Consider the following 12,627-nt stretch of genomic DNA (forward strand, 5'->3'; position numbering starts at 1 on the left):
AGCAAGCCCAACACAGAGAAGAGCAGAGAAGAAACTAGGCAGGAGAGTTCAGGAACTGGCATTGCAGAGGGGAGACTGTTCGCTGGAAGACTCTGGGCTAGCTAGTTCTTTAGTCTGTTAGTTCATCCATTCAGTTTCCCACTGCACACCTCCTCCTGGGCATTGGGCTAAAGGAATGAACTAGATACAGCTCCTGCCATCCAGTGAGGGTCAGGCATGCAATTACTGATTCCATATAGGGGGCGGTTTGAGAAAGGGTTTCAGGAAGAGGTAGTTTCTAGGTGGGCTTTGAATGATGTTTGGGAGTCCGCCAAATCTGGAAAAAGGGATAAAGATGTGTAGGTAGAGAAACGGCAAGACTAAGATGTGGCATCATTCGGGGCTTGGGGGAGAGCAGTCTGTCATGGCCAGAACATTGAGTGGAAGGGGGCAGATGGGGTGAAGCCAGCTTGAGTAGAAGAAGGCCAGCCTAGAGCATTTGGCTTTCCCAGGGAGTCCGTCCTAAACTGTGCCTGCCTGAAGAACCATACACCAAATGCTTCCAGATCACCAGGCCCAGCAACGACCTTCTGTCTGCCATCATGAGTACTCCACTCCTTAGAGGTGCCAAGAATGTTCTGTTGCTGGAAACCAACCAAGGGACAGGAGGATGGCACCAGGCTAATGGCAAAGGTGGAGGACTTCACAGGGACCAGCTAGCACTGACTCACCATGAAAGTCATGACTTGGGGCCCCATCTCTGGGGTTCTACCAGGGCAGATGCAAGGAAGCCCCATGCAAATGCCAAGCTGGCTCCTCATGAGAGGAGTGTGAGCTCCTCAAAGCCTCAGCCTCAGCAGGAAGGTTCTGTCCTCACCCGCCATTCACAGAAAAGCTGGGTGCCCCCTGCGGCTGCCCCCTCTCGAGGTTTCCAGGGACCACTGCTATTTCTCTGCGCCTTTGTCACACTGTGTAACCACCTCCTATCAGAAGACAGAGGCATGGACAATCACTTCACCCCTCTGAGCCTCTGTCTCCTCATCCAGAAAATGGGCAATTAACTTCTGTCTTGGTGAGTGTTGTGGTTGAGACAATGTACATGGAAGCTCCAGGCACAGGGCTGGTAGTGGTACGTGCGCAACAGGTAAGCCTTAATGTCTCCCAGCATGGAGGAAACGAGCCCAGCCCCGGGGCAGAGGCACAATCCAGGAGTAAGGCGGGCGCTGGCCTTTGTCCTCAGCAATGGCGTCCCCAGCTGATGAGGGAAGGTTGGGGAAAGGCGAGTACCCCCGGGCGGGCACTGCATCTATTCATACGCAGTGTGTCAGCCTTGGAGACCGAGTTGCCTCCTGGAGTCCCCAGGTTCTGCCCTGGAGGGTCTGAGAGGGACCTCTGAGAACAGAGCTGCCTCAGCCCTTCTCAACATGGGCAGCTCAGAGGGTGGCCGGAAGGACAAGGCCTGCTCTCCCCGCACCACCATTCCGGAGGGCCCGAGAGCAAGGAGACCCATGGCTGGATCCAGGCACAGTCTGACACCAACCCACACACAGACACGGCGTGCACTTGGACACACACCCTCAATGCACGAATATATGGAGATCTGGTGCTGCTCCCAGACGCACACGCACGTGGACGCATGACATACACAGCTGAAGCAGTACATGTGCAGACCCCCGAGGCCCACAGATGTACAAATGCACACGTGTGTCTGCATAAATGCACATCTGCGTGCCCTGACAACACGCACACGTTCACAGATGAGCACACGCGTGCAGACGCGGCACTCGCCTGCTCGGCGCCCTTTCACCCCCGACATCCACATAATGTACACAGAGCCACGCAGGGCTGTTCACACATGGGTGCGCCCCAGGTGACGGCGTGTGTTCACAGCTATTGCCACCTTTGACCCAACGGCAGCCCCGTAAGGCAGGCAGGGCAGGGGCCTGGTCCCTGCTGTACGGTGAGGAGCCCAGAGCACCGAGAGCCTGGGGTCTGGGATGCCACTGGAAAGCTGGCTCTTGCTTGGACTTCTGGTCTCCTGGGTCTGCCCACCACCCTGGTCTCCATTTCCTCCATGGGTGCTCACCGAGACTCACTGTGCACAAAGCCTCACGCCCAGAGGAACCTCGAAGTCACCCACATCCCTTCTACAGATGAGGAGAGAAAATCCACAAGCAGAACAGAGTTCAGTGGAGGAACCAGGGCCACGCTGCTGTCCCCGCCACCCCCTTGGCTACACCACAGTCACAGATGTGGGCACACGCAAAGCCGTGGCGTGTCCCACTCCCGGGCGCGTGCGGCTCCTTGCTCCTCAACACCTCTGCAGGTAGGGTCCCCCTCTCAGCCTCGTGTGCTGTGTCCCCAGAGCTCTCTCACAAGGCAGCTGAGGGCGACCGGCCCCGTTCTGCATTTCCAGAAACTCGGGAGTAAAAGGGTTAGGCCCAAAGTCATGCAAGGTCAGGAACGGCAGTGGCGTCCCCCAAAGCTGAGTCTAGCACTTTCCACCACACAGCTGTTCGTGGCTCCGTACACACATCATCCGTGAGCCTCTCCCATTTCCTCTCTCATGTTCCAGTGCAGGCGCGCGTACATACACACACGCACGCACGCACACGCACGCATGCATACACACACGCACACACACGCACGCATACGCACACGCACACACAGACACGCACGCATACACACGCACGCACGCACGCATACACGTGCACACACGCACGCATGCACACACACGCAGCCTAGCTTCTGCGAGCGCACCCCCCACCGGAACATTTTTCCAACGACCCCCAGCTCCATGTAGTGCCAGCTCTGTTTCCCAAGGGGTCTTTTGAAGAAGGACAAGTTTGTTTAGGGCTGAACCTGCCCCCTGGCCCCTGGCCCTCTGCCCTTAGTCAGGGAAATGAATTCCACCTGCTTCTGTCTGCCTGCTCTGAAACCAGCCCGGGGGCTTTGGTGAGCACTCTTTGATGTCAGAAGCCAATCTAATGAGTGGGTTGTGGATTTGTTTGCTTTCTTTTTTTTTTTTGGTAAGACAGAAGTCTCACTTTCCTAAGAACTAAGGAATTATCACTCCACTGCCCTTCCTTCTCCTGAGATTCTGGGAGCCCGCGACCTGGACTCCCCGCACGGTGCTCACAGATACCCAGAAGGTGAGGCTGGTTAGGGAAGGAGGCAGCATACTTAGAGTGTTTCAGGAACAGGGCTTACATGGGCTTCGTCAACACCCATTTTAGAAATGACAAACAGTCTCGGAGACGTGAGGTGATGTCAGGAGGTAGTCCCTCTATGTCGGGGGCCCTCGTCTGCCTGGCTCTAGCTCCTGGTCCCCATCGTGCTTTTCCCTTTGACAGCTGTGCCACCTGCCTCTGGGCCCAGGCACTTCAGCTATACAGTGGGAACAGTGTTCTGGATGTGAGGAATAATAAGCTCTATGATAACAAGCTCTCAGAGTCCAAACGATTTGTCAGGAACAAAGCACTGCGTGAAAGGGAGGGAATATTTCTATTTTTATTGTTTTTGTGTCAAGCGGCAAGTTTACCCACAGGATTCATACTGGAATGCATCAATTAATATCGCTCTAGGGCACTTAGTAATGAGTATCCCGTTGGCTGCCAGGTTGCTCAGCAAGGGAATTCTTTGTGGGGACTGGAGCAAGGAGAGGGTTTGGGAATATCTAGGCACGAGACTTTCGGGGCTGGCACAGGCCCCTGCTCCCCTCGGTCCCCCTTCTCAGGGCCCAGCGAAGGCCCTCCCCGAGCTCCCAGGCCTGGCCAAGCTCTGGCGCGCTTTGGCAAATGCCACCCTGATTTCTTGGTTGATGAGGTCCTGCCAGGGATCCCTAGGGGCAAAGGAGAAACAAGAATAATAAGACCATCACCCAGAAGAACAGGGGTGGGCATTTTGAGCCCCCAAATGCTTGCAAAGAGCCCCTCTGCTTCTTGGGCTTCTCCTGCTCCCCGCAGCAAACCCACCATGGGCATCCTCAGACCAGGCTCAGAGAGGGGAAGTGTGGTAGACTCGTGTGCATGCGGGGCTTCGTGTCCAGCAGCCTCCCAGGAGGTGGGGAGCTGGCCCCATCCCCTGCTCCAGATGGTTGCTAGGACGCCAGAATGCCGTGGGTTGAGGGGCTCTGTGACTCTTGGGGTACCAGGCATATCTGGCATAGGGACCTTGGACCCCCACCCTGCACACACTTTCATTTTCTTACTTGCTTCCCTTATGTGCCTGGAGGAGGGTAGGTTAGGGTTATGACCTTTGCGTGGAGAAGAGAGCAAGGATCTGGGTGACAGCCAGGGCCTCACATCAACCTGGCAGGGGACACTTTTGAGCCTGGTTGGCAGGGATAGAGGGAAGACAAGGGACCATTCTGCAGAGTGTTTCTGTGACATGAGAAGGAAGGCACTTCTGCGGGCCCTTCTGTTGTGGCTACACCAAGACATGGGAGGGGGCCTTGTGTCCCCTTCCCCTGATCTTCACCAGCTTCCCCAAACACCCCCAAATAGATAAAGATAAATAACTTCTACAGGTATGGCAAATACAGCAAGTGAGGATAAAAGCATCTTTAGAAAACTTGACTTTAAAAAAAAATTCATGTTAGAGCATATAGTTCAAGTAAAAATTTGGTAACTGCCTTACAGACAACTCCAAGCCAAGTCCCCCTAAGCCCTTCCTGCAGAGATTCCGTGTGTGTGTGTGTGCGTATGTGTGTGTGTCTGTTGGTCTGTCTGTGATCTCATCTCCAAGCACGAAGAGGGCATGTGGTGGCGTTTCCATGTGTGCGTGTATCTGATGCCTACGACAGATGTAATGTGGGTGTGCACACGTGTAGGCACACTTACGTTTGTGGGTCCTGTGTGTCTCCGTGCTAGGTCTGAGCCTATTCTCCCCCGCCTGCCCGAAGGCCTGGGACACTCCCAAGTCAGGTGGAACTCCCTGGGACTCATCTTAGCTCCCTTCCCTCCCTGAGCCAAGAAGATGAAAACGTTTCTAGCACTTTCTAAAGTTTCCATCGGGGAGTGGAAAAGTCATCAGCTGACGAGCTCAGGATGACAAATGGTTGCCAGACCTGCTATTCCCGCTCCTAGATTGGGGTGGGCCAGGGCCTGATGGGAGCCAGCGGGAGCTTCAGAGCTCCCCTTCCCTGGGCTCCTGGCACTGAAAGCCCTGCGGTGCATCCGCCGCAGGCCAGATCTCCTGGTGCTTATGTAAGCAGGGGAAAGTTCCATAAAGGAATCAAAAAGAAGTGTCAGGAAGCGGCAAGTGCTATGGGGGTGCAATACTGGGAGATGGGAAGGAGGTGGCAGCAGGGTTTCCTTTAGCGCATGACAGCTGAACTGCCTGCCTGCTGAACGAGCGGTGTCAGAGCTGAGGACTGCAGGATAGCAAGGGAATGGGCCAGGGCACTGGGATAGCAGGTGCAAAGGCCCTGAATTAGAAAGACGTTCAGGGTGTATTAAGGTAACAGCAAGGAGGTCCCGAGCAGGTGGTGTGCAGTGGAAGGTGGCCAGAGAGCCCAGGCCAGGGGCAGGCCCAGGCCCAGAGAAGCGGGCCTCCAGGGTAGCAGGAAAGAGGTTGGTCTTGAGGCTCAGAGCAGTAGAGAGACCCAGAGGGTATTAACCGGGGGACTTTCCTTTGGATCCTGTTCATGTTGTACTTAAGACCTTGCTCGAGGGGCGCCTGGGTGGCTCAGTCGTTAACCGTCTGCCTTCGGCTCAGGTCATGCTCCCAGGGTCCTGGGATCGAGCCCCACATCGGGCTCCCTGCTCAGCGGGAAGCCTGCTTCTCCCTCTCCCACTCCCCCTGCTTGTGTTCCCTCTCTCGCTGTGTCTCTCTCTGTCAAATAAATACATAAAATCTTTAAAGAAAAAAAAAAAAAAGACGTCACTCAGGCTGCCAGGTGGTGGGTGGAGAGGCACAGTGGATGGGGGAGTGGTGAGCCGCCCCTGCCCCGAGCAGGAGACAGGTGCTCAGGTGGAGCCCTCGGGTGGGGGTGTGGTGGAGGCAGAGCCCCGGGGACTCCAGGACGGCGTCCTCCACCTTTCAGATGGAGGATTGCAAGGCCACCCACGAGGAGAGAGCTCTGGAGGTGGGCCAGGCTGCCAGGTGGGGCTCCCAAAAAGATCTGTTGAGGGACAGCGAGCGCTCCACAGCCCAGAGCTCCGGAGGAGGGGTCAGGCTGAGGCCCTTGATAGATGTCAGCAGCGTCTGGGTGGGAAGGGAACCCCCGCATTTCGGGGTCTGGGAGAGGCACGGGGCTGGCTGGCGGGGAGCCTGAGGAGGGTGAGTTGGAGAGGAAGGAGCCCAGCTGGGAGGCCTGGGGCATATTTCTGGGAAGAGGGAGGGCAAAGGGGAAATGCTGCCGAGCTGTGGGTCAGGTTGAGAACATAAAACTGGCCCGCAGATCTAGTGACATGGATGGAGGTCACCGGTGACCTTCACAGAGTCTTCTGGGTGCGTGGGGGTGAAAGTCAGACTGCGGGGGCTGGGCAGGGAGTGGTGGGTGAGGAAGTGAGGTCACCATCAGCAGACAGGCCTTCTGAGAAGTGCGGCTCCCGGCGGGGGCGGGACCTGGAAGGCTGTAGGGCGGAGGAGGCCTGCTCTGTAAGACCCAAGAGAGGCGGGCTGGAGCAGAGCACCTTGATGGACAAGGAAAGGACACGAAGGGCCACAGCTGTTCTCCTGCGGATGGGTGAGCCAGGGTGCCGTGGCACACCGTGTTCCTCACCCCACGCTGCTGCCCAGCAAACTGTCCACACAGACACTGTCTGCGAAGTGGAAGGACCCTGGGCTGCGTGGAGGCCTTTCTGTGAGCAGAAGCTGCTTCTGCACCCACGAGGCTGGGGTGGCCTTATAAAAAGGGTGCCCCTGTGTGTCCTGCACCCTGGTGGGCACACCAGTGTGGGCCCACCCGCCCCCACCCGCCCCCACCCGCCCCCACCCCTGCCCTGCTGTGCTGGACCCTGCTCTGTGTCAAGGGGAGGACACTCGAGATGGCCTTGGGGCACTCTGACAGCAGGGGCAGAGGAAACGGCCTCCATGAGCAGCTCCCTGCCCGTAGCCCCGGCCCCGCCAGCCAGGCCCCTTGGGCTGCTTCAGTGCTGGGCATCCCACACACTTCTTGTCTTTGAGAGGTGGGGGCAGTCTTGGGTGCAGGGCCGTCCTGGAAGAGTGGAGGGGAGCCAGTCGGAAGTTCTGATGACAGAAAACCCTAGTGGGGCTCAGCCCCCACATCTGCAGTGGGCCCGTGGGCCCCAGGACCTTCTCATTTCTAGGAAACTGTCATTTTCAGCCATTGGCAGCACCCGGCCGCCCTGCCCTGGGCCCTCTGTGGATTGGCTCCTGCCCGAGAAGAACACGTCGCAGTAAAACAGCTCCCCCGCCACCCCGCCCTTACTGCCCTCAGGGAAGGACACAGGGTCACACAGGACGGAGGACAAAGGGAAGAGCCTAAGTGCCAGGCAGGCACAAGCTCTCTGAGGATCTGCCTCATTTGGCCCCTGACATGTGCGTGTCCTTTGATCTATAAATTCCTCATTTGCAGAAAGAGTCTGAACCGGGACAAACACCCAGTCACTTTTTACCAGCGCGTCACCGGGACCCGGCTCAGAGTGGGCAGACTGCGCGTGCGCAGCACCAGGAGCCAGGTGGAGCTCCCCGCGGCGCAGCCCCGTGTTGCGATCCGGATGCTGTCGCGAGGGATGTGTGTTTCCGAAGTGCTCTGACCCGAATGGAGAGCACAGATCAGAATGAGAGACCAGCCAGGCAGCGTGACCGCATCCACAACCAACGCGTCAGCAACAGGCTGTCTCTCAACAGTGGGAAGAGGTGACTATTTAATCGCTAAAGAATTGTGTATTTTCCAAGTTTTCCACATTGGGCAGGTGATAATCTTATAATCAGAAAAAGAACAAACCAAACTTCAAACAAAAAAGGCTGAGCTTTGGGGGAAATTCCTCTTACTCACCCAGGTTTGATGTCCAGAGGTGTGGGGAGGGACCCACGGAAGCCTGCCTTCCCCACCAGCCAGTAGGTCTCCTCTACACCCTTCCCCTGGAGGAGAGAGGAAAGGGGATTGAGCACAGCTTCTCAGGCAGAGAGCAAGGCGGGAGGAAAGGGCACAGTTCCGAACAGCTCCGTGCAGAGCAGCCTGGAGCCGGGAGCCAGACTGTTTGGGTCCAAATCCTGGCTCCATCACTGGTTAGCTGTGTGACTTTGGCCAACTTACTTCACCTCTCTGTTCCTCAGTACCTCATGAGTTGCTGTGAGGATTACATGCATTAATATTTATCTCTTAGAGATGTAACTGAATAATAAATCGTGAATTCTATGACCAGCAGATCTGGAATGCTAAGATCCCAAGATGCTATGATCTGTGATTTTCCCAAACTGTCGAAGGACCCCATTGCCTGAGATGGGGGTACGGCTGCCTGGAACTTAGGAGTAGAGGGGGCATTAGGGTCACTGGGGCCAGGGCTGGCTGGCCTATGGATTTGGCCACAGATGGGTATTGCCCCGTGGAGCCCCCAGGCCATCCTGAAGAACTGTGGTTGGTGTGCTGGCCCCGCTCCCCTCTCTGCATTCCCCTCTGGCATCAGAATCCTCTGTTCCTCAGGACATCTCATGCCTACTCCCCCAAACAAGACTTATTCTGGCTCACTCTCCCATAACCTCCATAGTAAAGGTTTCCACATATGCCAGTGCTCACAGGCTGTGTGACTGTGGACAAGTTGCTGCTCCTCTCTGAGCTGTACCCTCCTGCTCTGACATTTCACAGTGTAATGAGGTGAGTTCCACCAAGCACACAATTTCTAGGGCCTGGTCATAGTTCTGGGCCTTTAAATGTCTGGGCTGCTCCGGTCTTAACCACCAGGCCTGTCTGTACCTGAGGAATGGGGGGGAATGAGAGGAAGTGCGATAGGAAGAAAAGTCACTCACTCACGGGAACACTGAACCATTACCTTTATTGAATGTTAACATTTCAAAAAAGAATGCAGAGGTGCTCATGGGCAGGTATCACCCAGTGTCACCCCTGCAGCAGCAGAAGGAGGTCGTGGGAGCGGTGGGTGCACAGAGAAGGTATGGTAGCTACCACTGGGGAAAGGGAAGATGGGTGTTCACAGGGGCGCCTGGGGGGCTCAGTCGTTAAGGGTCTGCCTTCGGCTCGGGTCATGCTCCCGGGGTCCTGGGATCGAGCCCCGCATGGGGCTCCCTGCTCAGCGGGAAGCCTGCTTCTCCCTCTCCCACTCGCCCTGCTTGTGCTCCCTCTCTCGCTGTGTCTCTGTCAAATAAATAAATAAAATCTTAAAAAAAAAAAAAAAGATGGGTGTTCCTGGGTCAGGGCAGGCTTCTGTGAGAGGTGAGACCTGCTCTAGGGTTCTGAGGGATGAGTAGGAACCCGACAATGTTATGAGAAAGCACAGGCTTTAGAGACATCAGATCTGGGATACAAGCTAATGTGACTTTGAATGAATCACTTTGCCTAATTTCATTTCCTCAACTATAAAATGGGGACATTGAGCCTTCTTTCATGATTGCTGTGGCAATAAATATGTTAATGTTGGGCACCAGCCTACTGCCCGGGTATGTTATCAGTAGAAGTAACTTCTCGACCCTGGCCCTTCTTCCTATGAGGAGTCAATGAGGGAGTGGTTCCCAGGAAGAAGTGTTATTTTTAGAATTTGGGGAATGATGAGGACAGGTGATCAGGTCCATCCTCGACTACAGACAGAGTATTTCCTTCTCTATCAGTCAAATGAGTAAGAATCTCTCCAGCTGCCCACAGAAATTGGATTTGGGGCGGGGGGGCATTTTTCCATCAGTTCCAGGAAAGAAACTTCCCCTACCTTTAGCTCTGTCTGGCCTCTGATGTCGATTCTGTAGCCTTCATCCAGGCTGAGCAGTGTCTGGACTGTGCTTCTGCTGACATGAATTCTGTATGCTGACAAGAAATGTAGCAATCAAGTCACCACCTGGTGGCAGCATACCTGGTGTTTAGTAATATCATTAAGACCTGTAACAGCCCCAGTGCCAGCCAGTAATGCACACAATTCTGATTCCTACAACACCCTCACCTGACCTTCCTGTCCCTCTGGTAGACTTGGTCACTAAAATAGAGGCCTCAAGGAAAAGCAGATTCCATAGATTGAGTGTTCAGAGGAACTCAAGATGAAGTCAGAACACGTAGGAACATAATTTTCATTTATAGGGAAGTCTATGAAGGCTGAGTCAGAGCAGATAAGCTGTTATTTTTCTTTTAAGAGCAAGACTCCCCACTAGGGCCAGCACATCTAGTCATGCAGGATATGTACCAAACAACATTAGGGAGCACACGACTTCCATAGCCAGAAGCAGAGGTCCTAGGACTCCAACTTTTACACCTGCTCTAACCAAGCCATCAGAGTGGCCTCTGCTGCCAGCAAGGGCCTAAAATGGCATTAAAAACTTGAGAGGGGTCTCCTCGTCATAAAGATGTGGAAACCAAGGCCTAGAGGAAGAGTATTTTGCTCGAGGACACCAAGCAAGCCAGTGGCAGACAGGGCTAGGACCCAGGCCTCCTGCCTCTCAAGTCATTGTCTTCTCCCATGAGATCATCACAAAAGCCCCATGGAAAGTTAGAAGAACCAGTGACATACATTATCTCCATGTAGTTGTTTTACTGACAACTAAGGTACACTGCCACCAGGTGGTGGTTTGGTTACTAAGCACTGTTTCAACTAGCCAGCTTGCCGGGGTCATTGAGAGTCCTCACCCAGGCAAGATAGAAATATAAGACACTCACGCAGCCCTGTGGACTCCATCCGGGATGCAGTGTTAACAGTATCGCCGAAGAGGCAGTACCTGGGCATGGTGAGACCGACGACCCCTGCCACGCAGGGCCCTGAAACTCAGATGTGCCCAGTGAGTTCCAGGGGGTCCTGGACCCAAGAGAGGTTCCCATGGCAGTCTTGCCCTTTCCCATGCCGCCCCCACCCCTGCTGTCTCTACCCCACCTCCTGGGCTCCAGCTGGGGGTGAAGATGAAGCTATATGGAGTCTCCAACAGTACCCAGAGAAGAGATGATATCTGTGCCAGGCTCTGGGCCGGGGGTAGGGGGACACAGATAAATCAGAGCCAGTTTTTGCTCTTGGGGAGCTCCCAGCCTCGTGGTGGGGGGGCATGTAAGCTGTGATCAATGTTGTCAGATGGAAGCATCAGAGCTGTGCCAGCCCAGAGATGGGGGTCTGACCCAGCCCAGAGGACTTTCTGGAGGAGGTGGTGCATGAGCTGTGTCTTGGAGGATGAAAGAATGAGTGGGCAGGGAATGGCAGGAGCCCAGAGGCAGCGAGCCCACCTGTCTGTGGGAAGCAGCAAGCAGCTGAGCGTGGTTGGAGTGGCAAGGGGGGAAGTGATGGGAGATGAGGTTGGATGGAATAGCAAGGGCCTGGGAGGTTGTGGGGGGGGCCAGGAATTTGGATTTTATCCTACAGGGGAAACCATGGAGGGAGGAAGGGGTGGGGCCCTGAGAAGCATGTATTAGAGACCCCTCGGTCTCTCCTAGACCCATCCCAGCAACATTTCTTTGTTGGCATAACCACAGAAGGTCTCTGTCCTGCCTCTTCCATCAGACTATCAGCTCCCCGGCACAGCCTCAGACGATTCTGACAGAGGCTGAGACAAAACATGTGCGTGTATGTATATATATGAATGAAACTGAGCATCACAGATTCTTTGACTTATAACATCTCAGAACCTTCAAATAATAGAAAAAGAGGAATGTCAAATTTTCTATCGTAGAGCTTTAGAATCTCAGAATGCCAGAAGCACACCATTGGGGTTGCCCCAGCCCAAGTCGGTCTGGCCCGTCGCCCCCATGGCCCCCAGTTTGTACCTGAGTGCAGGCCAGCACGGATGTAAATGGGCACGTCGGGCGCATGCTTCATCCGGAAGCCCCTCAGAGAGCTGAGGATGTCCAGGGCCACGTCGGCCATCTCAGCCGCGTGCCGGCTCCCGTTGCGCCGGGGCAGCCCCGAGGCCACCATGTAGGCATCCCCGATGGTCTCCACCTAGAAGCCACAGCCTTCACACTCCGTGCAGGAGCACGCCCTCGCTGGACCGCCCCAGCTCCCACACAAGGCCCTTCTGGGGAGCCCTGAGCCGCCCCTCAAGTCTCTGGCCCACAGTGCCGTCCCTATCGGGTCTCCCGCCCCAGGTGCGCTAGCGACAGTTTGATCTGCACACTTCAGATCGCCTTGGTCTGAAGTGGAGCGGACCGTGCCTATCTGGTCTCTTCCCGCCCCAGGCCGTGACCTGGCAGCAAGACCTGGGCACCCCGTCTGCACAACGCCACAGTGACAGATCAGGCCTTCATCTGGAGAGGAGCACGTGCATATTGGATATGCATATATACCCCCTGGGGGGGGGGGCATTTGTAAGTAAGTACACCTAGTATGCCTTCCAAGGTGTACTAGACAAAATGTAGGTTTGGGAATCATATAAACGTGGGTTCAATCCCTGGCTCTGCCATTTACCTTGGGCAGACCACTTCACTTCTGCGAGCCTCAGTTTCCTCTTAGGTGGACTGCACATTAAAGATAAAGTATTGAAAGAACTAGGCTTTGGTTATCAGAAGGGAGGTGGCTGGGGGGGGTGGGTGAAACAGGTGATGGG

At 55.2% G+C, this 12,627-nt stretch overlaps 1 protein-coding gene across 1 annotated transcript in view; it reads right to left on the reverse strand.

Annotated features, from left to right (window-relative positions):
• Window positions 1-3,711: 3,711 nt before the first annotated feature.
• Window positions 3,712-12,627, reverse strand: part of LOC110593412 (guanylate cyclase D-like) — a 39,564-nt gene continuing 30,648 nt past the window's right edge. The window contains exons 15-19 of the mRNA XM_021704684.1: window positions 11,849-12,023; window positions 10,760-10,858; window positions 9,825-9,919; window positions 7,946-8,031; window positions 3,712-3,820 (exon numbers count right to left, since the gene is read on the reverse strand). Coding sequence (XP_021560359.1) covers window positions 3,712-3,820; window positions 7,946-8,031; window positions 9,825-9,919; window positions 10,760-10,858; window positions 11,849-12,023 — 564 coding nt within the window. The remainder of the gene's footprint in view (window positions 3,821-7,945; window positions 8,032-9,824; window positions 9,920-10,759; window positions 10,859-11,848; window positions 12,024-12,627) is intronic.

Source organism: Neomonachus schauinslandi, chromosome 11 (genome assembly GCF_002201575.2).
Source record: "Neomonachus schauinslandi chromosome 11, ASM220157v2, whole genome shotgun sequence".
Classification (NCBI taxonomy): Eukaryota; Metazoa; Chordata; class Mammalia; order Carnivora; family Phocidae; genus Neomonachus; species Neomonachus schauinslandi.